This window comes from Chaetodon trifascialis, chromosome 1, assembly GCF_039877785.1.
Source record: "Chaetodon trifascialis isolate fChaTrf1 chromosome 1, fChaTrf1.hap1, whole genome shotgun sequence".
NCBI classification, from domain to species: domain Eukaryota; kingdom Metazoa; phylum Chordata; class Actinopteri; order Chaetodontiformes; family Chaetodontidae; genus Chaetodon; species Chaetodon trifascialis.
In genome coordinates, this window is record NC_092056.1 from 24,290,580 (window position 1) to 24,315,042 (window position 24,463).

At 44.3% G+C, this 24,463-nt stretch overlaps 1 protein-coding gene across 2 annotated transcripts in view; it reads right to left on the reverse strand.

Annotated features, from left to right (window-relative positions):
- Nucleotides 1-349: 349 nt before the first annotated feature.
- The window catches only part of nkd1 (NKD inhibitor of WNT signaling pathway 1), a 29,506-nt gene continuing 5,392 nt past the window's right edge, over nt 350-24,463 (reverse strand). The window contains exons 4-10 of one of the 2 annotated variants that reach the window (XM_070964456.1): nt 10,675-10,732; nt 6,348-6,451; nt 6,055-6,150; nt 3,989-4,127; nt 3,003-3,084; nt 2,357-2,484; nt 350-1,733 (exon numbers count right to left, since the gene is read on the reverse strand). In XM_070964456.1, the coding sequence (XP_070820557.1) occupies nt 1,198-1,733; nt 2,357-2,484; nt 3,003-3,084; nt 3,989-4,127; nt 6,055-6,150; nt 6,348-6,451; nt 10,675-10,732 (1,143 nt within the window). In that variant the 3' untranslated portion in view covers nt 350-1,197. Of the gene's footprint in view, nt 1,734-2,356; nt 2,485-3,002; nt 3,085-3,979; nt 4,128-6,054; nt 6,151-6,347; nt 6,452-10,674; nt 10,733-24,463 lie in introns of both variants that reach the window. The other variant, XM_070964448.1, reaches the window with a different exon arrangement.

Consider the following 24,463-nt stretch of genomic DNA (forward strand, 5'->3'; position numbering starts at 1 on the left):
ACAGTTATCACATGGTGAGACATTTTCTAGTCAAAATGAGGCTCCTAGTGGTCTTATAAAATGCAGGTGTGAAGGAAAACAAACATAAAAGCTTCAGATAGTGAATACAAAGATATCACATTATCAATAAAGCTTAGAAAATCAATAACAATATATACCTTATGTACAGTAAATGTTAGTTCATAAAAGTAAGGAGCTTTTCGAGACTTTAGTACTGAAGATTTTGCGACGATTTCTTTCAAAAAAGTTTGGAAGTAATTTGAAAATAACCTCTGAATGCTTAGTCAAAGTCAACATTACAACAACAATTAGGATAAAATTAGAGGTAGCAGCAGATTTGGGATCTCTGTTCTTTTTTTGTCTTTTTTTAACTTATCATGCTTCAGCTTCTTCCTTCCTCTTTTTGCTTACGGGGTATTGCGTGCTTGAATCAGAATCTTCTTTTTCATCTTCAAAAACCTGCCAGACAGCTTGCTTTAAATACTCACGCACCCATGAGCGCACTTAAAGTGGTTTTCAACAGACACCAGTGTCGTGACACTCGCACACACACACACACACACACACACACACATGCTTGCTACGCCCACACATTCACATGCTGCTTTACACACACACACACACACACACACACACACACACACACACACACACACACACACACACACTATGCCCTGTTCTCCTATCACCTATATTCCTTCATATATTTTCATCTTTACATCACAGTCTGTCTTCCTCTCATCTCTCTTTTTCCTCAAAAACCTTTTGGCTTAGTGGTCTGGAAAGGTTGTGGTGCTGGTTTGGAGCCATACAGTTCATCAGGTAGAGGATCACAGGGTCAAGGGGGAGAGGTACTTCTGGGTTGTTTATTAAATTGCTCCTATATGCTCCTCTAGTCCCAGCTGTGATCCTCAGTCCTGGCCGCACTGTGGCCCTGAATCATTGTCCTGCTGCGTACCCAAGCTTTTGTATGTCTGACCAAACTCTTTATAACACTGAATATAAACCTCCCAGCACTGGGACACCCCTCCCATGATCCTCCTCTCCCACTCATGTCCTGTGTCCACTACAAAGCCACTGCAGTGCTGCACAACGTAAGGTTCCCCAGCGTTTGACTGCTCATGGCAGTCGGTGTCCGCTGGCCCAGCTGGGTTTTACAGGGCTGCAGTAGTGCTGAGCTGTCTCAGGCAAAGAAATTCACGACTGGTAAAAGTGGTGGTAGTGGTGATGGTGTTCGTGGTGGTGGTGATGTTCATGCCGCTGCACCACTTGTGCCAGGCCGCCGTCGTACAGCAGCACGCTGGGCAGGTCCCTCACATGCTCTTTCTCCATCACTGGTCCTGGAGCTGCCAGAGAGCCTAAGGCCCTGTAGCCTTGAGTCTCCTTGGACCGCTGCTTGTGCTTGCGGTAGGGGGCTGTGGACTGATGAGGGGGGGTCTGGCTGGGTAGCGCCGGGGGAGGAGGGACACCTCGGCTTCTCATCACCCTGCCGTTCATCTGTGCGGGAGGTGTGCGGCTGTGGGTCTTAGGAGAACGGAGGGCGTGTTTCCCTGAGTCTTGGCCTCGTGTACGGGGGGCGGGGTGGAGGCTGTCTGTAGCAACAGTGTCCACAGCAGTCTGCAAGCGACGGTGGTGGGAATGGGAGTGGCCATTTTCTGGTTCATGGGAGCGAGAACGAGTCTGGTTGGACGACCGGGTCTGAGGCTCGGCCTTCGTGGGCTCAGTGGCGGGGGCTGTGAGGGAGATACACACGTGTTTTTATTTTAACTGAGGAAGAAGCATCAACAACAAACTCTGAGAAGCAACAAGAATTCTGTCACACCACTGGTCAATGTCGAAATTCATTACATGGGATCTCAAAACCCTGAAAACAGCAAGAAAAATAACACATTATGTGTAAATTATTGTGCCAGCAGGTCAATAATAAAGATCCACTAATTGGCTCCATGATAAGATTCTGGCAGCTTTGCTTCAGATTCTTTCTTCATGCAAAGAGCCCCAACACAATGTGACATAGAGCAGATCTCTGTTAGCACTTTCCTAACAGGGCCCACATTAAAATAATCACATGTCATCACTGACCATCAGATCAAGGCTGCTGCTTATTAGACCTAATATTTCACTTCACAGCAGCCCGTTCTGTTGATGGGTTTTAGCCTTGAACACTTGATGTATTGTGCTTGCCTGAGCCCAGATGTTTGTACTGGCGAGGAGCTCAGTGGGCTGGTAGTTCCACCTAATGGCTCCAAGCAGGTGCCGCAGTAATGAGGGCCCCTGGATGCAGCTTCAAAGGGCCACGGTCTGTGCTTCCCCCTCCACCTCTCCCCCTCTACACCCCTGGCCCCAGTCCACTCACCGGCTCCGAAGCGGGATGTGTAGTTTTCAATGCCTGCCAGGTCCAAGTAGTGGTTCCTGCGTTCCAGGTTCTCATCCACACAGTGGCGCTGGCAGCCCGGCTGGGTGTGGTGGTCACTGTGGTGGCGCCTGTGGACACGAGCGGCACCTCTCATTAGGTAGCAGTTTGGGCCAGAGAGGTTCAGTATGGTAGTGTTTGGAGAAAGTAAAACAAGTGTTCCTTATGATCAGGCAGTAGCAGAGTAATTGTTAGAGAAGTGAGACTGTGACTGGAAAATCACAGGTTTAAACCTCAACTGGGAGTATATGAGCAGTGCAGTAAGACAGCTGACTCTCTCCTCCACAGTCAACTCCTCCTCAGGACAGCGGAGGTTCATTTGGGCAAAACTAATTAAAGAGTAGAGGCCGACTGCGGCTCCCAAGTGTGAATCCTTCCTCAAACAACCACTGGCCCTGGCCACTTTGAATGAGAAAGTTTTGGGTTCCCTCTTTCATGAAGTGGATGTTCCAGTGCAATCAGAGACACAATGAAAACGTATGATAACAACAATAAGATAAGAATAAACGTCGGTTTTCTTCTTGTCATTGTTGTAAACACCACAAGCTTCAACAATAGAGACTGAGGCATGCAGGGGAGGTGGGCTTACCTGAGGAGTGCTCGAGTCTTCTTGTCTGCACTCTTGGGGTCTTCTATGCACTTGTCACTTTTCTCTCTGGGGTGGGACATATCTGTGCATGTGTGAAAGACGGGAGGCTATTATCAAAGAGAGCTACACAGAGCAGCCACACACACACACACACACACACACACACACACACACACACACACACACACACACACACACACACACGACAACAGTCACACAAGCCTCAGAAGAAAGCAACCTTTGTTTTGGGTTTTACTTTGAAGATCTATAGAAAAGGAAAAACAACAATGCTTTATTTATTCTATTTTCTACTCCCAGCCTCTTATAAGGCACGGAATGAAATAAAAAACATGCAGACTTCAGAAATAGTTTATTAAGGACGCGAGATCTGATGCTGTTTCAAATTAGCATGAAGGCAATCGGCAATACTTTCAAAGCTTGCTCTGTTTGAATCTCTTGACGGATATTTATAGCCGAAACAATAGGACACAAACACGCAGGAATATATACTTTTTGAGCTATTTTTCCTGACTACTTGTTTACCAAGTCGTCAGTGAGAAAAGTTAAGTTGAACGTAGCTATATTTTCCCGGCAGCTCTGAGAAGGCGGAATGAGGAGAGGGGGAGAAGAGGGGAGAAAAAGGGAACTTTGGAGAAAAGAAAAATGGCTGTGGTTATCAAAAGGACTCGGCACATCTCTTAAGGTTTCTTTCAGAGTATTTGAAGGCGCTGAGGGAGGGGGGCCCTCTCTTAGCTCTGTCACTCCCCCCGTCATTAAAAATGAACCCCATTGAGTGGGAGAGATGGAGCGACGCCGAGACTGCAAGGAACAAAGCTCTGACAGGCCTGAAGCAGGCGCCTTTCTGCATGACAACAAACACATCTCTGGGTGAGCTGACAGCAGGCAACTCTAGGGGGGACCCTAAAATGCCCTCTCTTCTCCTCCGCCCCCACCCATGGTGCTAATGCAAGCTATACCTGCCGCACCCTGCGTGCAGCTCCTCCACCGCTGGCTGGAGTCAGGAGCCACCGAGAGCTTGACCCGCAGTGTCTTGCTGCTGCTGGGAGAGTGGTTGACGGAGGCGTCCACGACCTCGTAGATGGTGTGCAGCAGGCTGGTGATATCCTGCAGGACATGAGGGCTGAAGTTGATCTGGCCTGTTTGATACACAGCTGAGATGACAATCATTCGATCGGCAAGTACGAAAAGGTTCTTGCAGATTCTCGGTGATGGTGGTGCAGACACAGATTTTCAGTTTTCAAAAAATCAAGAAAAAAAGGAACAGAGGAGACTATTCTTATCACTTTCCTGTGTGAATTCAACATTCTGCAGCTTTGCGCATTAAAACTCTGTATCATAAACTTCGTGCTAGCTAGGAATTTAAAGAAGTGCAGGGAGAAACGCACTGATGTGAGTTGTTTTAGTTTCAGCTTTCCAAGTGGAGCGATCAGACGTGGTGTAAAGACAAGTTATAAATTCATGAAAAAGAAACGTCTTGGTGGCAACAGCAGAGGCTGACTGTCATGTCAGGCCCCATATGAGTCGTGTTACAGCTGTGTGAGCTCTACAATGTCTCTGTCTAATGCCTCAGTGTCTCTTAAAATTACATCTGCATAGAAAGCAACACCTGCACACACTTTCCATTCAATGCACGTATTACAAGTACAGCATGTATACATAAACTCAAACACACTTCTACATACATAGCAGCTCATGTCCACACATGTGGGAACACGCAAGCATGCAAACAGATATTCCCATGTGACTAAGGATTATTAAAAAGACAGAGAGAATTATAGGAACAAAGAAAAATAAAGCAATTATCAGCATCAATACTTTCAAATTAAAAGTGAATAAGGTAAGTGCTTCATTTGCACATAAAATAATGAAGTCTCTTAATAATGCAGCGGCTGTTTAAAAGCTATATCTTGCACTGGTGAGTGGTTCTGTGCACCCTGCTGAGCTAATGATTCCCCTTGGGCGTTAGCAACTGTGCTCAATTGTTTCATAGCAAACCAGATTCTAATTGTCCATAAAAAATCTCACCTGGTACAGATGTGAATTGAACTGACTCACATAGTGTCTCATTATCTCATTAGTGATTTACTTTAGAAGGCAACACAGCTTCACCATTAGAGCTCCTTTGACAGAACTGCTGAAGATTAAGGCACAAAGCATGATTTTCACTCACTGTAGTATTCTCTCATAACAAAAAAGGACTATTATGAATTCTTGGGGGACTGGTTCCACATACTGGTTTCAGACACACATGCACTGTTAAAAAAAAAAAGGAAATAAAGTAAAAGCTTGCTGTGTCATTTTTGGTTTCCTTCTGTTTTTTATTTGTGTGACGGGATGAAAAAAACGAGTTGGAGAAGAAAGCTTTTCTTTCCCCCTCCAAGCCGCCGCCTGACGTCTCATGAGCCATGGAGCCACAGGCAATGCCAAAAAAACTGCACAGCCAACCACACAGAGGACAGCTCCAGTCTCTTTGCGCTGTTTCAAGTTGTTTTCAAAAAACACGGGCCTTTCTGGATGTTCTCTCAGATCTGTACCAGGCAGACGCAAGCCACAAGGTACCTCGCAGGAGCAGAAACACACAGATGCCACTGGAATTGGTTCTTAGGAGTGAGATTGGGTTAGAGGCTTGTAACGTCTCTCCTCACTTTCCTTTTGGACTGCGGTGAAGCCAGAATAAGGTTTGAAGGGGAAGTTTTTGATTCGTTCCCATTCCCAAAAAAGGAGGGTGTCTCATAGCTGAGAGCTGCTGACCACAACATTTTTGTGACATTTCAAATTTGTGTATTCAAAATGTTTCTTTCATATTGTTTCATTTTTGTAACACAATAAAACTGAGAAAATGTACTTTTTTAAAGGCCTCATATCACACTACAACTCTTAACTTGCTATGGCCTGCAACAAAGCAGACTAACTAAATACCTTTTAAAGGAATTCCTGCTATTGTGTGGTGCTGACGGATGTTTACTGTTCATTCATTCAGCAAAGCTTTATTCCTCCAGATGAATCGCTGCTGGGAGCAGCAGATCATTACCTCTCTGGTGACTTTGCCGTTGTTGTCAAAGTCGTAGAGGGTGAAGGTCCACTCCTGCCTGTTATCCTCCTCCACAGAGACAGCACACTCCAACTCCTGAAACAGTGCAGCGTTGAACTATCAGCATCATTTAGTGTGTGTGTGTGTGTGTGTGTGTGTGTGTGTGTGTGTGTGTGTGTGTGTGTGTGTGTGTGTGTGTGTGTGTGTGTGTGACTGTGTATTTGTGTCCCACCACTGCCCTAGTTTCATCCTGAGGGGAAGTAATAAACGTCCTGTTCGCTGTTGACACTCACTTCAAACTGGAGCTGTTTCTGTGGCCCTGCGGGAGATTGGCTGTCCCTCTCCTGCATCTTCTCCTCCACACAGCAGCTGTCTGTCTTCTCTGGGGGTAAAGCCACTGCAGCGACACACACACACACACACACACACACACACACACACACGCAAAGATAAAAGAGAAAGCCTGAGGATGGAAACGTTGGGTGCAGTCATAACCTGAGGATATGTCGTCGCCTTCAAGTGTTCCTTGTAAGCTCCAACTTCCGAGTTTGGCATCCGCAATTAAGATGTGTCACACATTCAGGAGCTGCTGGTGGGAAATAACACAGCCAAATTCCTCACTGCTTTTGTCTCACTGCCTGTATTCTGAAATTGTACTTTTATATTAATATCAACACATTCATTAGTAATGTCGTATTTTAAAGGCAGTGCAGGCTCTCTTGTGCGAAGCATAAATAATGCATAGGCAGCATCACCAACTTCAAATGTTGCATCCTGCAAATCAGAACAATTTTGTTCTGCTGCTGAAATGCACTGAACCTCTAGGCTGTATTTATACCACATTTGTATCAGATTTGAGAGATGGTGCTCTCATTGAACTTTTGAATGAGTGCCTTATTTTGCAGTGTTTCGCATCAGGTAGCCAGTTCATTACTGCTTCATTCCAGAGAGCAGAAATAATGTTGAGTCAAAGCAGCGACATCCAGAGAGGAACTGGAATCCAAAATGTCAATCCAAGGAAAAAAGAAAAAATACTGAAACTGAGACAGACTGTCATTCTCCAGTGGCAGAAGCTGTTTCATCAGTCACACATATAGTAATAGTTTTTAAGCTCTTAGCTACAGTATATATATCCCACTGGGTTCACACTGAGAAGGGATGTCAAACATAAAACTGAATGACATTAACATGTCTAAAACATGACAGAATATTAGGTGGCATTTGGATATATAAATGGTGGTTCGGAAACAGCAAGCGAACATCAAAAGGCCTATAGGAGACCCCCGAGTCCCCGGCTCAGCGCAGCAGAGCTCATCATTTCATGGAATGACATTCACCGTAAATTACCATTCAGACACACAGCAAAGACAGGCGCTCCAGGGGGAGTACTAATTTGTCATATGCATTTAAACTGAGGACCTGTGCAGAGCCAGATACTGTAGAAGTCACTGATCATTTGACTGTACTACACTTTGAATGCATTCACGCTGGGTGGGACTCCACAAAGGGTAGAGAAAGCAAACAAACAAAAAAAAACATCTTACAAGGATACAGTCCATTCTAGTAATCCAATTAAAACATTTTAGCAGCCTTAAATCATGATTGCATATATTAAAACTGTGTCAGACAGGGGTAAATGAACATTATATGGCCACAGTTAATGCTGGTGCATTTTTGGATTACGCTATATTCTAAGGCAGTCCATCCTGGTGGACAAAAATAACACAACCGTCACTGTCTGGTTCCATGTTTTAGTTTTGGATGTCGGCCCAGATGTAATGCCACCGGATATCTTTCTCTGCTTTGAAATCTAGCATTTGTTTGACACGTGAGGCCGCAGACACACAACATGTGACTGAGAATTGGGAGGTGTACATGTCGGCTCCATTGTGAGCCTCTGTGAGTTACAGTTCACCCCCTCGTTTCATCCTCATATATGTTTATGTGTATTTTCGCAGAAGCTAGTTACAGCCTTCGCCCAGCCGCAGCCCCTGTGCGCTTCATCGCTGGTCAATTAGCTTTGAGCATCAGCCCCTCGTTCATCCAATCACAGTCCCGCAGGCCACGCACACACCCATCAACCCACACAGACCACACCCCTCTCTCTCTACCCTCCCTCTGCTCCTCTCTCCTCCCGCCACACTTTGAAGTCCCATTCTCAAACCTTTTGGAAGAAGATCAGACCGGCTGTAAAACAGAATCACTAATTAATTAAGCCAAGTCAAATCTGAAACACTGTTTGTTTGCTCGCCAACGGAGCAGACACAACAGCCCAATTTCTTTCCTCCTGATCCAAAGCAGATCAAAGCAGACCTGTCTCATCCCTGGGTAGGGGAAAATGCCAGTAATGAAAGGCATCATCCCAGGGAGCTTTTACCAACTTTTTGGAGAGGAGCAGCATTTGGGGTCCCGCTGTTTGATCATCTGAGGTGCTCAAAGGGAACATTGTGTGCGAGGGCAAATCTGTTCCGTAGCAGGCTCAATATGGTGGTGAGATGCTTATCTCGGAGCTAATGAAATGCCGGGAGGAGTAACAGTAATCTGCTATCACCCTCCTCCCCCTCTGACCCTCTCCCCACTCCTCCACCACAGACATAAGCCGGCTCTTTATGAGAGGAGCTGAGCCAGAGGATTGGCTGCACATCAGATCTGAGGGGCAAGACGAGGGCAGCCGAGGCAGGCACCCTCCAAGACAAGCCTGTTCCAGCAGCCCTGCCACAAAACACACACACACACACACACACACACACACACACACACACACACACACACACACACACACACACACACACACACACACGTGTATGCATACATTGGAACGCACACGCAGAAACAAAGGCAGGTCAGGAAAGCTGCCACACACTGTGAGCAATCACACCCAGCTTAGCTAGGCTACTATATAACACGTAACCGTGCCTGCCCACCTCCCTCATACATTGGGGCAGCTCAGTGCTGGGTACTAAGCTGATTCTGGGATGGCCAGGATGGGATGGATTTTGTGGTGATCGGAACTTTTTCTCCTCCTAAAGTACTCATGAGCAAGGCCTTTAATCATCCAGCTTTAGCCTCTTTGGGACCAAGAGGGGTAGACTGTGCTGTCTGTAATATAATCTGAAACAAGGTGCTGATGAACAAGACTCTCTTCAGCAAACTCTTTCCTTGTTAACAAAAGCTTAACAGAGCTTAAGAAAAAGCCCACGTAGGCTATTCTTCATGCATGCTTGCAGTACCAATGTAGTATCCTAAAGACGCTTTCATCATTGAGCCCTTCTTCCCTACTTTGCAGTTTTTGCCGACAAATTCTTTTTTTGCTCAAACCCAGAAGAAAGAAGGATTGCCTGTGTGTCTTATCATCGCTGCTCTCACTGAATTCTCTCTCATTTGTATTTGTTTTTGTCTGACATGTGGACAAGGGGTCTGATCACTGCGCTAAAAACAGTTCATGCAGGGGACATCATGAATCCTCCACAGCTGTCTTCATTTGGGTCTCAGTGCGCCTCAGAAGGTAGAAAATGGCTCGCTAGGTGAACATTCCAAACTGAAATGAAGAACTTTTGAGATAACAAATGTTTTTCATTGGTGGACATGAACACAGGAGCTGCAGATCAAACATTTGACAATTTCTCTGGAAGAGAAAATAATGTCCACCTCTGGCTTATAAAGTCCAAACTCTGACACCATTTTCAAAGGTGTGACATATGCTGGTATGAAACAAGGTTTAAACTCGACTCCACTCAGCTTCTCCTGCACTGCTGAGCAGAGCAGCAAAACCGTGTCCCATTCTCCCTGAGACCACAGTTCACCCAACTTACGTTTCTCCACCCACAAACGTGACACAGTTGCCTCTAGTTGTCAGTGAATGAGTTTGCTTTATAAACCTGAACTTGAAAGATAAAATGATTTGTATTATGTAAACATTCACACGTAATCTATGGGATATTTTATTGACGCAAATTATTTAGGCTTCAACTTTTAATCACTGAGAATGAACAGAGCAGCCTGTTTTAATTAGTAACATCTGTCTTGAAGGGAGGACAACCTCGATCTAGACACAGGCTCAGCCCAGTGACTAAAAATCATATCATATGCAATTTATCAGTCGCGTTTTCGTTTGTCTCTCTTCTTTGTCTGTTACCCAGGGAAGCAGAGATGAAATAAAAATGAATTCTCTGCCACGCTTCCAAATTCTGGGCTGGTTTTGTTCAACTCTTCATTTCTGTCTCCACCTCACGTCCAATTCTGTCTTTAAATGGGAGGGAGAGACTTTTTCCTCCCAGAGCTCTTAATCCAGGATCACATCACATTGGGGAAAAAACACAGAGGAATGGAGGCACTTTGCAGAGCACTGCGGGGGGAGGGGCGGATGAGGGGCGGATGAGAGTCGGAGGAGGTGGAGAGGCAGAAGGGAAGGTAAAGGGGACCTCATCAGCACATTGCTGGGGCTTAGAGAATGGGTGTGGAGCCGAGGGGGAAAGGATGAACAACTGCAAAAAAGAGCCACACAAGTACCTGGAGGGAAACTGCAAAGAGCCTTTTTGCAGGTTTTCATTCAAATCAAAATAAAGGGGAGCAAACTCAGTGAAATGAGCTGCTGATGACGATGAAGAGCAGGGGACATACCTTCCAAACGGTAGTGTTCATCACCGATCCCCTCTGCGCATGTTTCATCCATGGAGTCCTGGTGGAGAGAAAAAGACAGGACAAGACACATATATCACTGTTTCAAGTCATATGACAGAGAAGCATCATATTTTTGTCACATAAAAACAAACATCTTTAACGGTGCAAATCCACAGCATAGCGTTCCAACGCAGAGTGACATGCCCGAATCGAAATTACAGCGTTTATATATCTATATATGCACAAAGTTTGACAACTGTGTGCTGAACTTAAACAGCAGCGGAAAGTTTAAGAGGACGGTAATTGCAGGACTGAGACAAATTGAGCATAAGACTGGCAGTCAGAATTGAAAGTATGAAAGAAGTATCTAAATCGCTGCCGCTGGCCCTGCAGGGAATTTTGAGAAAGAAGGCTGGTAGTAAGGCTATTTCGGTGGCGTGCTATCGTCGCAGCGATACATTCGGCGGCTTGTTTTTTATCCCGGACTGTTTTCACCCGGGCCCCCTCTCCTGGCAGCTCTGTCTGTTAGCGCATACCAAAGAGACTGGAGGGACATGTGATCCTCTGGGCTTCACTATGGAAAAGGCTGGCTCAGGTGTCCGTGTGGCATTACTGTCATCTGGCTGAAAAACCATTACTCACAGGCTGACAAACGCATACACATGCACACGTCTATACACACATAGTCCAACACATACACACACATTCAAAGACCCACCACTGGCCTCATGTCAAAGGTTTCCATTGCACCCAAACTACCACAAAGAACATTTCTGTCAGTCATCAAAAAACAGGATGAATTGCACACAGACTCTGCTGTGACACGTCAACAGCAGTGTTATTGTGGGTGATAATTAATGTTAATAATTAATAATTCGCTTCATGGAATGCCTGCTTGAATATGAGTGTAGTGCTGGTGAGCTCATATCCGTGTGTGTGTGTGTGTGTGTGTGTGTGTGTGTGTGTGTGTGTGTGTGTGTGTGTGTGTGTGTGCGTTTCAGAGGCGAGGCTGTGACAGTGTGAGAGGGGATTTCTGTGTAATCTAGAGAGGTAGAAGGTCAGATGGTGTGATCCTACACTCCTCAGACTAGTGCCGGTCAGGCTGCACAGCTGTGGGTGGCCTCATAGAGAATACAGCAAACTGACTGGTTGCCTGGCTGTCAGACTGATACCCCAAAGCAGGGACCTGGGATACGCCTGTGTTTTTTGCTGGGATGAACGGGTCTACACACATTCCCATCTGGCTTCATGACCCTGGTCCTGAGCTGGTTTAATGTGGTCTGCTCAGCTTTGCTGTGATCAGGAGGTATCAGCTGAGAATTGCAGGATTACATAAGTGTTACTACAGAATGCAGACAAATGACAGCAGAACTATGAACTTGTACAAGCGGCTCAACAATATATAAATAAACGATACATTTCTCAGACTTAAGCTTATATATGATTTACATGAGTGCATTCATTTCTCAGAAGAACACATTTTGCACATCTGCCAGCTAAATTAACCATTCAGGTTGTCAATAAATAGTTCAGACTTGATGTATTATTTCCATTCATTTATGTTAAATGGAGGACAGCTAGTTCTACAAGTGTTTGTTGCGTTCATGGTGCTTGCTATGACCTGAGTCACTCTGTCGATGTGAGTGGGGTAATGGTCTGTGGGAACATCAACGCTGGCCTCTGTGTCCACGTAGCCCCACAAAAAATAACACCACTCCACAATAAACATTCCTTCAATTCCTCTCACACACACATATGTGGATACAGCATCTTTAATGTATTTCTTTTTTTTTTTCTTGTTTTGATGAATGACTCAACATTATTCAGGGGTTAGCCAAGAACATGAGAAAAAGGGGGAAGAGGAATGTGCTAATTGGCTGTTGTCTGTGGTGATGGATTGGAGCTGTATTATTAGTCTGCAAGGGTTACTCTGGGCTTTGCTCTGGTCAGTGTATAAAATATCCCATGGTTTCTTTTACTTTACACACACACACACACACACACACACACACACACACACACACACACACACACACACACACACACATACATTTCCTCCTCTCATGCAAAGTCTGACCACTGAACAGTAATGGATATACAAGGAACCAGAAATGAGAAACAAAAGAAACAACACTTTTCAAAAAGTTCTCACAACCTGATGAAGAAACCTTAAAGTTGCAACGATGTCGGGGATAAAGTCTGTTTCTGTTTCATAAGAACAAATGGTAATATTTGAGCAATGTGGCTTCTACGATGATACAGCTTTGAGCCAAAGCCTGCATCTATTTCCTCAGATAATCGCCTGATCTGACACACTCATCCTCACAATCTGTTTCCATACACGCTCTAAAGAGCAGACTGACTGACTCAGTCACACTACCACCTTCTCTCTCAGCCTTTCTAGTTTCTGGCTTTAGCGGTGATTGATAAAATAGTCCTGCACCAAAAAATAACATGTAGGAGTTCTAAAAATAAGGAGTGTTTGTTTCTGAGTTTCCTGTGTTCCCACCAGCCTGCTGGTCACAAGAATAACGAGGCACATTTCTTTGCCTGGCTCCAGAAAAGAGATGTTTTAATAGCAGAAGTAACAGTTCGGCCTGCACGATTCAGACCCACGGGAAGGAGATTAATCTACCAGTAATTTGAGAAATACACTTACAGGGCTGTGCAGTGCAGTATATATGTCACACATGCTATGAAAACATCCGTCCATGCAATGATGGAAATTACCATGGTATCACTGTGCACTGCAGCTTTGTGTGACCATCTGAAACAGTGCTAAAACATTCATCTGAGATTTGTGCTCCTCATTTGAAGAGTAATATCTGGATGTTTTGTATAGCAAGAGGTGTTATGTCCGTGCAATTTACCAGTACAGGCAAATAAAGAAGATGGTCTGAATGGTGGCCTGTATGCGACATTCATGTCCTTTGCCAGTCACGTCTGCGTAAGTGATGAAGTGCACTACGTGTGGTTGTTTTTAGAGATGGTAACAGAATTTTGTGGCTTCTGCTATAAGCTGTCTATCTCTGTAGCACCAATGCTATGTGCGAAAAAAAAAAAGTTAACATATTGCCCGAACTTAACGATTCTGTCACTGCGAAGCTTTGACAGAATTGGTTTTCTCTTCAGCCACACCTCAAAGTTCACAACGTTTTCTTTTAGGGTTAGGCTCTTTTCTGTAAAGTGCTGCAAATGCACAAAAATTATGCAAAGCATTACTTTACATCAAACGTTGTTTTAAAAAATAGAGATTAAATTTAGGTTTTGAAAAAGCATCAAATATTGTAATCCAATCTTTAATATGGCAAACTGGGGGCGGCACATAAATTACATTTCACAGACATCAAAAGACTGAGTATCTTTGGTAAAGGACAGAAAACAGAGGTACATTCTTACATACTAAAGAAGAAGTAAGAGAAGGGGCACTAACAATAGTAGCAACAGCTGTAGTAACTGCATGTTAAAGTTGGTGTTTGACAAGACAGTCAGTCGGCCCAGTTTGTTAAGTCACAGTGAATTAAGGCTTGAGCTTCCTCCCTTCAGTTTGATTTAAATGAAAGAGCTCAAAGTGGATTTGCCCAAAACTGCAAAGCTGGTCACCCTCCTCTAAAGTGATTTCTCAACTAATGAGTAAAGACGAGGCTCTGCTGATGCAACATTTGCAAACAGTTAGTGAATCTGAAAACTGGGTCTCGCTAACTTCCAGCCCACATGGTATGCATGCTCAATGACCATGATGAATATATGTATGTAAAACGGGAACCACAAAAGAGCCATCAATCTCTTTTGGTCCGGCAATGAGCCAATGATGGCTTCTCTTGAGACCTTTGTTAATTCAAAGGTCAGAGGCCACTGAAGGAGAGCATTTGAGGCCAAACGAGAAGCCACCCCACCCTCCCACCCACCGTAGCTCAACCACAGCTTGAACAACAAAAATGTTAGGTGGTAAGGAGTCAGTATTGGCAGTAATGATCTAGAACCAACACTACATGATTCAAATATGCTGCTTATCAACGCTGCTACATATTGTTGATTGTCTCTGTAGCTTGGGGTCCAAACAGTGTGGTCCCACTTCCCAGACGCTCTGCAGGATTCGCTCAGAGGTGCTGGCTTCGGGGCACAAACAAGCATCTTTCTATTGCAATTGGGAAAAGCTAAAACAATTTTCCAGACATGATGTTAAATGTTCTGTGGAGACCAGAACATAAAGTGCTCTGCTTTTAACAGCAGCCAGGTCCTTCAGAGGTTCTTCTGCACCTTTAGGAGATGGGATTGTATGGCCCCTGTGTGTTTTAAAGTTGTTCAAGCCCCTTCACAGAAAGTGATTTATTACTGGACTTAAACACAGAACACAGTGTGCCTGCCCCATTACGACATCCCAACTGCATCACTCGCCGGCCTGAAGGCCTGTTTGGTTTGGCCATTGGAAGTATTTGGCAAACCTCATCAATAGCACACTTTAAGAATATGAATTTGGAAATAGCAGAGAGAGATTAGCATATGAAAGAATACCATTATTTACTGAACAAACACTATATTAAGTTATTTCTTTGAGACTAGAGACCTCTCTGTTCCCGTCAGTATGATTTCCTGACATCAGCTTTACAGCGAGGAATGCTCATTCAACAGCAGCCTTTTCACTGATTAATGTCAACTATAGCAAACTAATTATCAATTGTCAACAACATATGTTTAGACAGCTGTTAAATTTAGATCAAGGGCAATGTGTGTGATTAACATAGCTTACAGAAGTGACCATGTCTTCCTTCTGGTTTAACTTGGTGTTAAACCAGAAGGAAGATGTGGTGGTCAGTGTAATATACTGTATATATAGGCCAAAGATATGGTGAGTGGGTATAACATGCTAAATAAAATAAATTTCATTCCAGTAACAAAAATTTATTGTAATTCACCAACATGCAGTTTAGATGGAAAAGTGGTAGCCTTGACCCTACATCCTTATGTGGACAGCCTGAGGCCAAATTTTTAAGGAAACTGAATTTGAAAATGCCACATTGCTATCAACACCGACCATTTTCAACTTGGCTCACAAGTTGAATATGACAGCCCTCAGAATCATCATTTTCTTCATCACAGTGAAAAGGTGCATTTCAAGGTCCATATCTTATGATGATGTTTTCGTCTCATTCCTCTGGATAGAGAGCGCGCGAGACCCAGAAAGCAAAAAAGACAGTAAGCACATACTGGCACAGAACCGGCTTGGTGAGTTAAGACAAAGTTGACTCCAGCATCATCCTGACTCTGGCTCTGCAGACACAGATCCACTGGGCCAATTTTTTTTTCTGCTGTGAGTCTGTGTTTGAGAGCAAAGGGGTACATTAAAGTGCAAATAATATGTACTTGTATGTGATTGTGGGAAAGTCCCACAAGGTCTCTTGGTCTCTACGCTGTCTGCCTCCACGACCCACCACACAGGCTGACAATTTATGCGGCCGACGACAGCTCCCCCTGATCGTGCGCCAGGGCTCAGTGGAGGCAGGCCTCTAGAGCAATGGCAGCGCTACTGGCACTCTATCAAACCTGGGAAAAATCTCATTAGGACTGCGGCTGGGTGCCTCCTGCTCTATCCCCCACCCATCACAAGAAAACACCTTCAGGACTGTGACGTTCGTTGCAGCGGTGCCGACTTGAAGTAGAGAGCGACACACATGAAAGGCCATTTAGCCAAGTGGGCGAGACAGGCAGTGACAGAGGCAAGGGAGAATGTGGGAATAGCAGCAGCGCTTCTCCAAGTACATGTCTGCTTCCCCTGAGCCTTTCAAACTGGAGACGGCTGAGGTCGTTGACACTCACATAAAAGCCACCCAGCACTGGAGAGCGTGAAACAGAGCATTACAGAAAGTGAGAGGTAATTATTCTCACTTCACCACAGCTACAGTGTGTCCAATATCTGTACTATAGGCAGATTGATGGGCATAGTAGACTACCGAGAGCATCATAAAATAAAAAGGGACAGTGAAAGACATGTGGTGTCTTGCTGTCCTTGTAGCAGGTATGTTAAGGTACACTTAACTTGTCATCACGTCTCTGTACTTTGCCCCATAAAAGTAGTGCACTTGGCAAGTAAAATGATTTGGAGTGATTCTGTCTAGCCTGGATAGCAGCCATTAGCTAAAGCTGACGAAATGCTAATGGTAAAAACAGCTGTACAGCATGGGAATTTTCAAAAGCTCTGGTGCATACACAGCCCCAATGCTGAAAACCAAGAAGTAAAACAACAAAGAAAAAAACTCTTATTAGCTTTAGAGCTGCAAATTAGCTTATAGGTGTAGTGTTACTCGCTAGAGATCTCAAGAGAGGAAATACCCATCCCCCCTCCACCATCCCAAAGAGTAAACTGAGATCCACCGGAGGCAGTTTCAAAGGACCGAGCAGCGCGACTCTTGCAATCTGGAGCAGCGCCTGTCCTGCTCTGTGTGGTAAGTGTGGCGGTGCTTCTGGGGGGGGGGGGGGGGGGGACGGGACTAAACAGACCACCAGTCTTCATCAGACAGCAGTTTAAGTCCAGTCTTTTGCAGTTGTTTCTGCTGGAGTGCTCCTCACCTTCCAGCAACATTAAACAGCCTCATTCAAAGCTCCACGTAGCAGTAAAACATGACGCCCCGAGATGGAGCCAAGATAGAGAGTGTTGATGTGAGGTAGTGAAGCGCTGCACTGCTTCTGAGTGAGGCTTCAAAGGGGATCAGTTTTCACACATGAAATAAAGATCTCAGATAATCATATAGCGTAGCAAAGCTGATGCGAGATGGAGGGAGGGGAGATGGGGCCAATTTTCATACAACACCTACAGACTGAGAGCCATGGCAAATTAATGTGTCTGCATATCTCTCTAGCCAAACAAGATAAATCTGTTTGGGTTTTCTTTTACAAAGAGACTATCAGGCTCATCATCATAGGACGCACTGAGGTAGTTACTTGAATTTGCTCCAGTAGAACAGATGCGCGAGTCTCCTAGCATGTCAGAGCTTTACCGAACAAATGCATTAAACTGATCTCATGAGCAGTCCTTAGTGCCAAGAGGAAGTCATATCTGCAGCATTTTACAATGCAATTTTATGCGTTTGAAAAGATTCTCAATGCCTTTCCAGAGGTCACAGACTGTAAATCTTTTGATGTTGGGCCCTTCACATGCACCATTACCAAAATGTAACCTAACTGGTGGATGCTTTTAATCAGAAGCAGCTTACAGTGCATTTAGTTTTATTTTTCAGAATGAATATACACAGCTGAACAATATTATTACAAAGTTAACTATGCAGCAACACATTCATAATTTAGGGCTTTTGTCAGATGGGAAAATTGTGCAAATATCATCAAGTGGTTACAACATCCAACTTTAAAACCCCATGGATGCCCCCAAATGACCACTAAAGCTTTCTCTTCTGCATCACAACCACTTTGTCTGAATGGTTTTTCATCAGCTCTGGAGCAATACTCGAGTTAGGTGGACAAGAAGTTGGATAAATATTTTTTTAAGTCCTCTGACGAAAGGGTGCTAATGTGTAATTTAATGCCTTAATGCAGTGAGCATCAAAGACAGGCACCTTCTCTCCAGACACTGCGGCCCCATGTCTGACACCCCTCAGTGTCACTCACTTCTCTTCCTGCACCCCAGGAAGGAAATTATACCCATGGAGTTGGAATCCATCACCAGGCAGGTTGGAAGAAGCTGCTCTTTTTATGTGCGCATGGTCAGCAAGACCAAGACAGGAGGGGTTTGAGCAGGCAGCACACACCAGAGGGCTTACTGTGTTCACTGCAGTTCACAAGACAGGTCATACAGAGATCTCCACACAAACACACAAACACACAAACACACACACAGACCACAGGCACTTCAGTGACGCCCTGCATATGGTGGAGGTGTGGCTCAGTTTTGCTTGTGAACTATATATTAAGTGAAATTATACTGTGTGTCTGTGTAAATGAACTCTCTGACATTGATGGATAAGAGGCTGCAAAGACGTGTCTGAGTGTGCATTTTTGTTCACACTTTGTACGTATGAATTTGTTTTTTTGTTTTATTCTTTTACAGGACCCACAAGGGCCGTGATTGGTTGGCTGTCTTTTGTATGGCGATAGCGCACAGCCACCACTCATCTCTCCACGTTAGATTTACATTGCAAACACTGCTGGTCACATTACCTCACCCACATCAAAGGCTGCCTCCTGAAAGGCTCAGTGGAATATTAGCAGAGATTTACAGCCCTCATCTCTACGCTGCAAGAAACATGCTGATCTGAAGTAATCTCCCTCCCCCTCTCCCTTTTTTGTGTTTTATGTGTGAAGTTGGCCAACACTTTAATGACCCATTTACAAAACTTTTACACCTGCAAAGATAAGCTTTTACAACTCAGCCAGCCCCTCGGGCACTAAACCCTACCTGTTACTCAAGGTAACAACCTTTATTAGCTTTTAAAAAATATATAACCACAGCAATTAACATTTATCACGCTGTTTATCAAAGCCTTATCTCACCGGAGAGGGGGAGAGGGAGAGGATACAAGGTGTCAAGATCAAGAGTCAAACTGTATGATCACCCCTCCAGCAATTTAGAGACACCAATTGCTGAGAGTGCTTTCATTTTCTAGAACCAGCCGCAGTCACGAACGCTCTCTTACTTTTCCCTTAAATTTGTTTGTACAAATTGAAAAAGATAAAAAAAAGACCAACCTCTGATGCACAAAACCTACATGAGTGCAAGAAATTATCAAAAGTTTGGACACCTAAAGATTATTCGGAATTTCCCCTCGTGGGACGAATAAAGGAATATTGAATTGAATTATTATTGTGGCCTCTCAGAAGAAATTAGACCAATACTACTACTACTAATGAGTCACTGCTGACTTGGCAATGCTCACATTCAGTCACAAACTAGGCATTAAAGCAACATGTGAGCGGACAGCATGAGCAAAGCCACTTCTGTTTTTATCCTCAAGTTTCCTTGGGAGTAAGAGACTTAACAGGGGAATCTGAGCTAGAGGTGAATCCTTAACGCACATTCTCCACCAGCCAACGAACTCCACTTTGAGACCTTGCATTCCCAAGAGGAAGCTTTGGTTTGGAAGGGAATGGAGACAGCCTGTCGCTTGGCCTTGATTTACAGGTGGTCTCCGCCTGCCAAGAGTAACAAATCACAACATTATGGCCCTCTGAATTCAGAGTAAAGCTTGGTTCCAAAGAATGAGAGAGAGAAGAGAGGAAGTCTTATGCAAAATGACACACCTCATCTCCAAAAGCTTGTGCGGTTAGAACAGCAATAGGATATCTCAACCTTCATGAAGGAAATTAGTTTGCTCTGGAACCTTTAACTTATTTGGCAAAAAGGAGCAAAGCAGTCCTCCTGAGGAGACATGGGCTCACAAAGCATGTGCACGTGTATCAATCTTTACAGAAAAAATAGGATGGATTATACATTTAAGGCAACTGGTTGGCAACGTGCCTGCTTCCATGCATGTTGTGCTCCACAGAGAGTGTGCCACACCGTCTCTAGGAGGTCTTAGTAATTAGTTAAAGCTCTCTTTGAGGACAGACAGTCCTTCAGTTGTCTGAGCAGTCTCAAGTGCTGCAAAGTGCAGGAGGAACAAGGTTTTAGTCAGGCAGTCTACCTCGAGGGCAGCAAGAAAGTGACAGCCACTTCAACCTTTAACTACAGCTGAGTGAGAAGAAACACTTGTGTAACTTGTCATGTCAGCAGCTGCAGTTTAAGGATCTCACTCTAAAATAGTCCATATTCATGCTGAGACAACTCTTCCTTGATGTTTCCACAACACTGAATTGTGTTTTAAAAATCCAAAAGATACCTAAAGAAAATTAGCTCACTTAGAAGTTACCCTCAAGAAGAGACATTAGACTTCAACAAGCCCTGAAGGTTGTAATCTTTTCTAATAAAGGATGTCATTTAGAACCAAAGTCTTCTTTTGATCTGATCCCCCCAGGACATGTCAGACTAAAAGCTGGAAAGCACAAAACAGATAATGGTTTTAGCTCATAATACTATCTGATCTACTGAACCCGTTTTGTAAGTTGTCAGATTTGCATTGTGAATGCAGTCTGGATGCAGTCCAGCCACTAAACAGTGGAACAGAAGCAAACTGTGGATGAGATGTCATAAAAACTAATGTTTAGAATCAGAATTCTACAATTCTTCCACATGACAGTCGTCAATAACACCTTTAAGTACCAGCCCATCATATTTAATTCAAAACCAGCATCTAAACCTCATCACTGCAATCAAGCTCTATGTGCTCCATGTGGTAGGTGGCAGTTATGAAAACCTCTAACGTGCGCATGTTGACCAGATGGAGCTGACCTCCACACCAAGGTGGCAATTCTTCCTCTCTGCCTATGCACACATATGTCCATACAGTCACACACACAAGTGTACACACGCACAGCATGTTTGGAGCAGACATCCTGCCAGCCACAAGCCACTACCTCTAAACATCCCTCACATCTGACCTTTTAACTGGGGACCTAAAATCTCCGTAATTACAGAGAGTGTTTCAACTTTGCAAGTAAACATAGCAGCAGAAATAGACACTTCAACTACTATACACAAGTACGCTGGTGCCATGGGGCAGGTTTCTATTCATAGCTGACTGGAATTAGTGGCTTGTGTCACTGCTCGCCATAATGAACTTGCAGTGTAGTAGGTTACTCAGTTGAACTGCTACCTACTGCCGATGCTCACATATACATTAATATACAGCGCACACAGAAATAGAAATCCTACAAAAATACACACACATCCACACAAACCACTAACCAGGAAACATTTATGGAAAAGCTAAAGCATGCATGTTCTCTATATTTACTCTCAAAGCCTGAATTCTGTCAACAGGTGCATCACTTCCACTGTATTTGTATCACAACTCCACTGTATGTGTGTCTTGAATATAAGTGAGGTAATCACATCATCAGCATAGATCCAGAAATATAAATACCACTGGAGAAACAGAGGGATCAAATTTAATATGCTGTGTGAGCCTCTGAATAAGCTTACGTAACATGAGGTTGACTATATAGGGAGGACAGAGTTTATGCTAAAACACCGGAACACTTTAAACACAAGCTTATAGGCCTGACATTGTGCACATTCTGCAGACACTCCTTTTTTGAGGTAGCTGCTAACTGCTGCTAGCTGCTTTTTTAGTGGTGGCTCACACGTAACACAGCATTAAAACATCTCACCCCTGTCCCATCCTGCCGACTCCCCATTTTGCCACAGTCATCGATTCAGCTCTGTTACTACCTCTCCTGCTGGCTTAACGGCAGAACAACAATGCCCCTCCTTCTGCGTCGGTACGTTTTATACAGAACGGTAACATAGAATAGTACTGCAACATTCCCACCTTTAACGGGTTGTGTAAAAGAGGCTTATGTTGAAACAGTTCACCAAAGACTTATAAAACCCTTTTTTTTTTTTGTTTTTTGTTTTTTACAACTTTAGCAAGAAACCTGGTGGGGGGGGGGGGGGGGGGGGGGGGGTTGACAGACAGGGCAAATGGCCCTCAAGAGAACACAGGGTTGGCCTGCTTCATTGAGAGTCTACAGGGTGAGGTCGTCTTTGGGTTGTGGCACCTGTGGAGCACAAACACACCAGGGGAGGGCAGCTTTCCTTTCAGCAGGGCCGCTCCACTGTTTAGCTTTCCTTCCACCAAAAACATCCTCTATCAGACAATCCAGACCTCCTCCAGCCCCGGCACCACAGGAAGAGCTGAAGAGCCCTGAAACCTCTGTGGGAGGCACAATGCTCTCCCAACTTGTTTACCTAAATGCACTTCCTTCATCCCTCTACCTCAGGTGGCCTTAGAGCCCTGGTCAGAAAAGCTCTCATACACAAGGGGGGTAATGCAACAGTAGGGCTCATGGAAGCTGTGGAGTCCATCACTGGTGTTTCCCTCCAATCAGTTTGTAAGAAAAACAAGTGGCGGGGAATCACGCTGGGACGCTGCACCTGATAGCACTGATGAATGGATTCACCTATTAGGGTAAACACATGGGTAATGTGTGTATGTATGTATGTATGTATGTGAGTGCCTGTGTGCTTCATGGCACATAAGCGTGTGTGCGCCTTCCTCTGCATGCATGCAGTCTCATGAGAGCTTGACAGCAGCTTTATGCAGATGTTGATCTTGTTTATTTGAGAGCCACTCTGAGTGCTCAGTCAAATTATTCAGCGCTTACTGCACGGGCCATAGCGCAACCCGCAGGGGAACCTGATAAACAAACAAGAGAGAATTATTCAGGGTTTAAACACTTAAACACCCACTTCAGCAGAGCCTTTTAAGTGGGTGGGTGATTAAAATGGGCAGTGTGCTCCTGCAGAATGCTCCGAGGAGCACAAGTCACATCGAGTTTCTCCCTGACCCACTCAGCCCTGTCAGTCCCTCACCTGAAACACATGTCTTACATTCAGAACTTTATTTTCAATATTTACAATGGTGAATCATACAATCAAGGCATCCACCATATGAAAAAAATCATCATCTATGACCACTGCTTGCTGTTCCTCTCACTCCTCTGACATAGAGGAGGAAAAGCACATGTGTAATTAATGACATTATTTGCTGCATTCCATTTCGGTGAGCTGGGTCCAGCGCCCTGGTATTTTGGGTGCTGCCTCACTGTCATGGCTTACCGGGACATGATCCATCATTACTGTTACTAGTTACACCTGTGCTACAAGTCAAACTGCCAACAGTGAAACAGGTTTATGCACTGTGATGGCAGTCTATTAGTGTGTAGTATCGTAGTAGTAGCAGTATTGTGCTATTTACCAATGCAGGTGTAATGACAGGCCTTCTCTTCAGTGTAGTTTGCTGTAATATGAACAGCATTGCAACTAACATGTGGTCTCTCATATTTAATGCGGTGATAGATAAAACTGTATTCTTGAAGTACTGCCTTTCATTAGAATCAACATTAATCTATCAAAGGAATTATATAAAATGTGCATGTCCAGTTGTAAAAGTCTTTGATCTGCCATATCGACTGCACGAAACCAGCCATTATCTATCAGCTAAAATATTTGACAATTAATTGCTCTCCTGTCTAACTTAATATTTCAAGGCAAAGTGGAAAGGAGCACTTTCCAGAAGCTTTTCAAAATGCATTAGCATTTCTAAGGCATACACACACATCAAAAGGTTGCAGATATGTAAGCATTACGGCAAAGATGATGATGTCAGTTAAATGAACTCCAGCTTTAGAAGGACTATCTGCTCAGAGTATCACACCATTCAAACTATTTACAAGTCACATGCTGGTCAATCGCAAGCCATTTCAATCTGAGGATGAGCCCAGTTTCAAAACAAAGAAAAACCAAGCAGCCGAGCATCCTTAAAATCTATCAGTTTCCTAGAATTGTGAAATAAATGCCACCCTCGAGTGTGGAACAAACCCTCCAGCCTAAATGTCACTGTGAAAGGGTGGTGAGAGACACTTTGATCAACAGCTATCCGTCACTCCAAACTGCGCATATATTTGGGGAAACAAAGCACAATCTCAGACACTAATCCCCTCAGATTTAGAGCACATTCCCCCAGAAGCCTTTGATCTCTGGTGTGCATCCATACAGCTGACTCCAGACATATTGCACACTCACATACACATGCATGAACACATGCACATACATGAGCACCATTTCTGTCATACTATTAAGATGCCAAATGGTTTTATTCCTACGGACACCTGCAAGTGACAAGTATATATACACACACAGACACACACACACAGACACACACACACACACACACACACA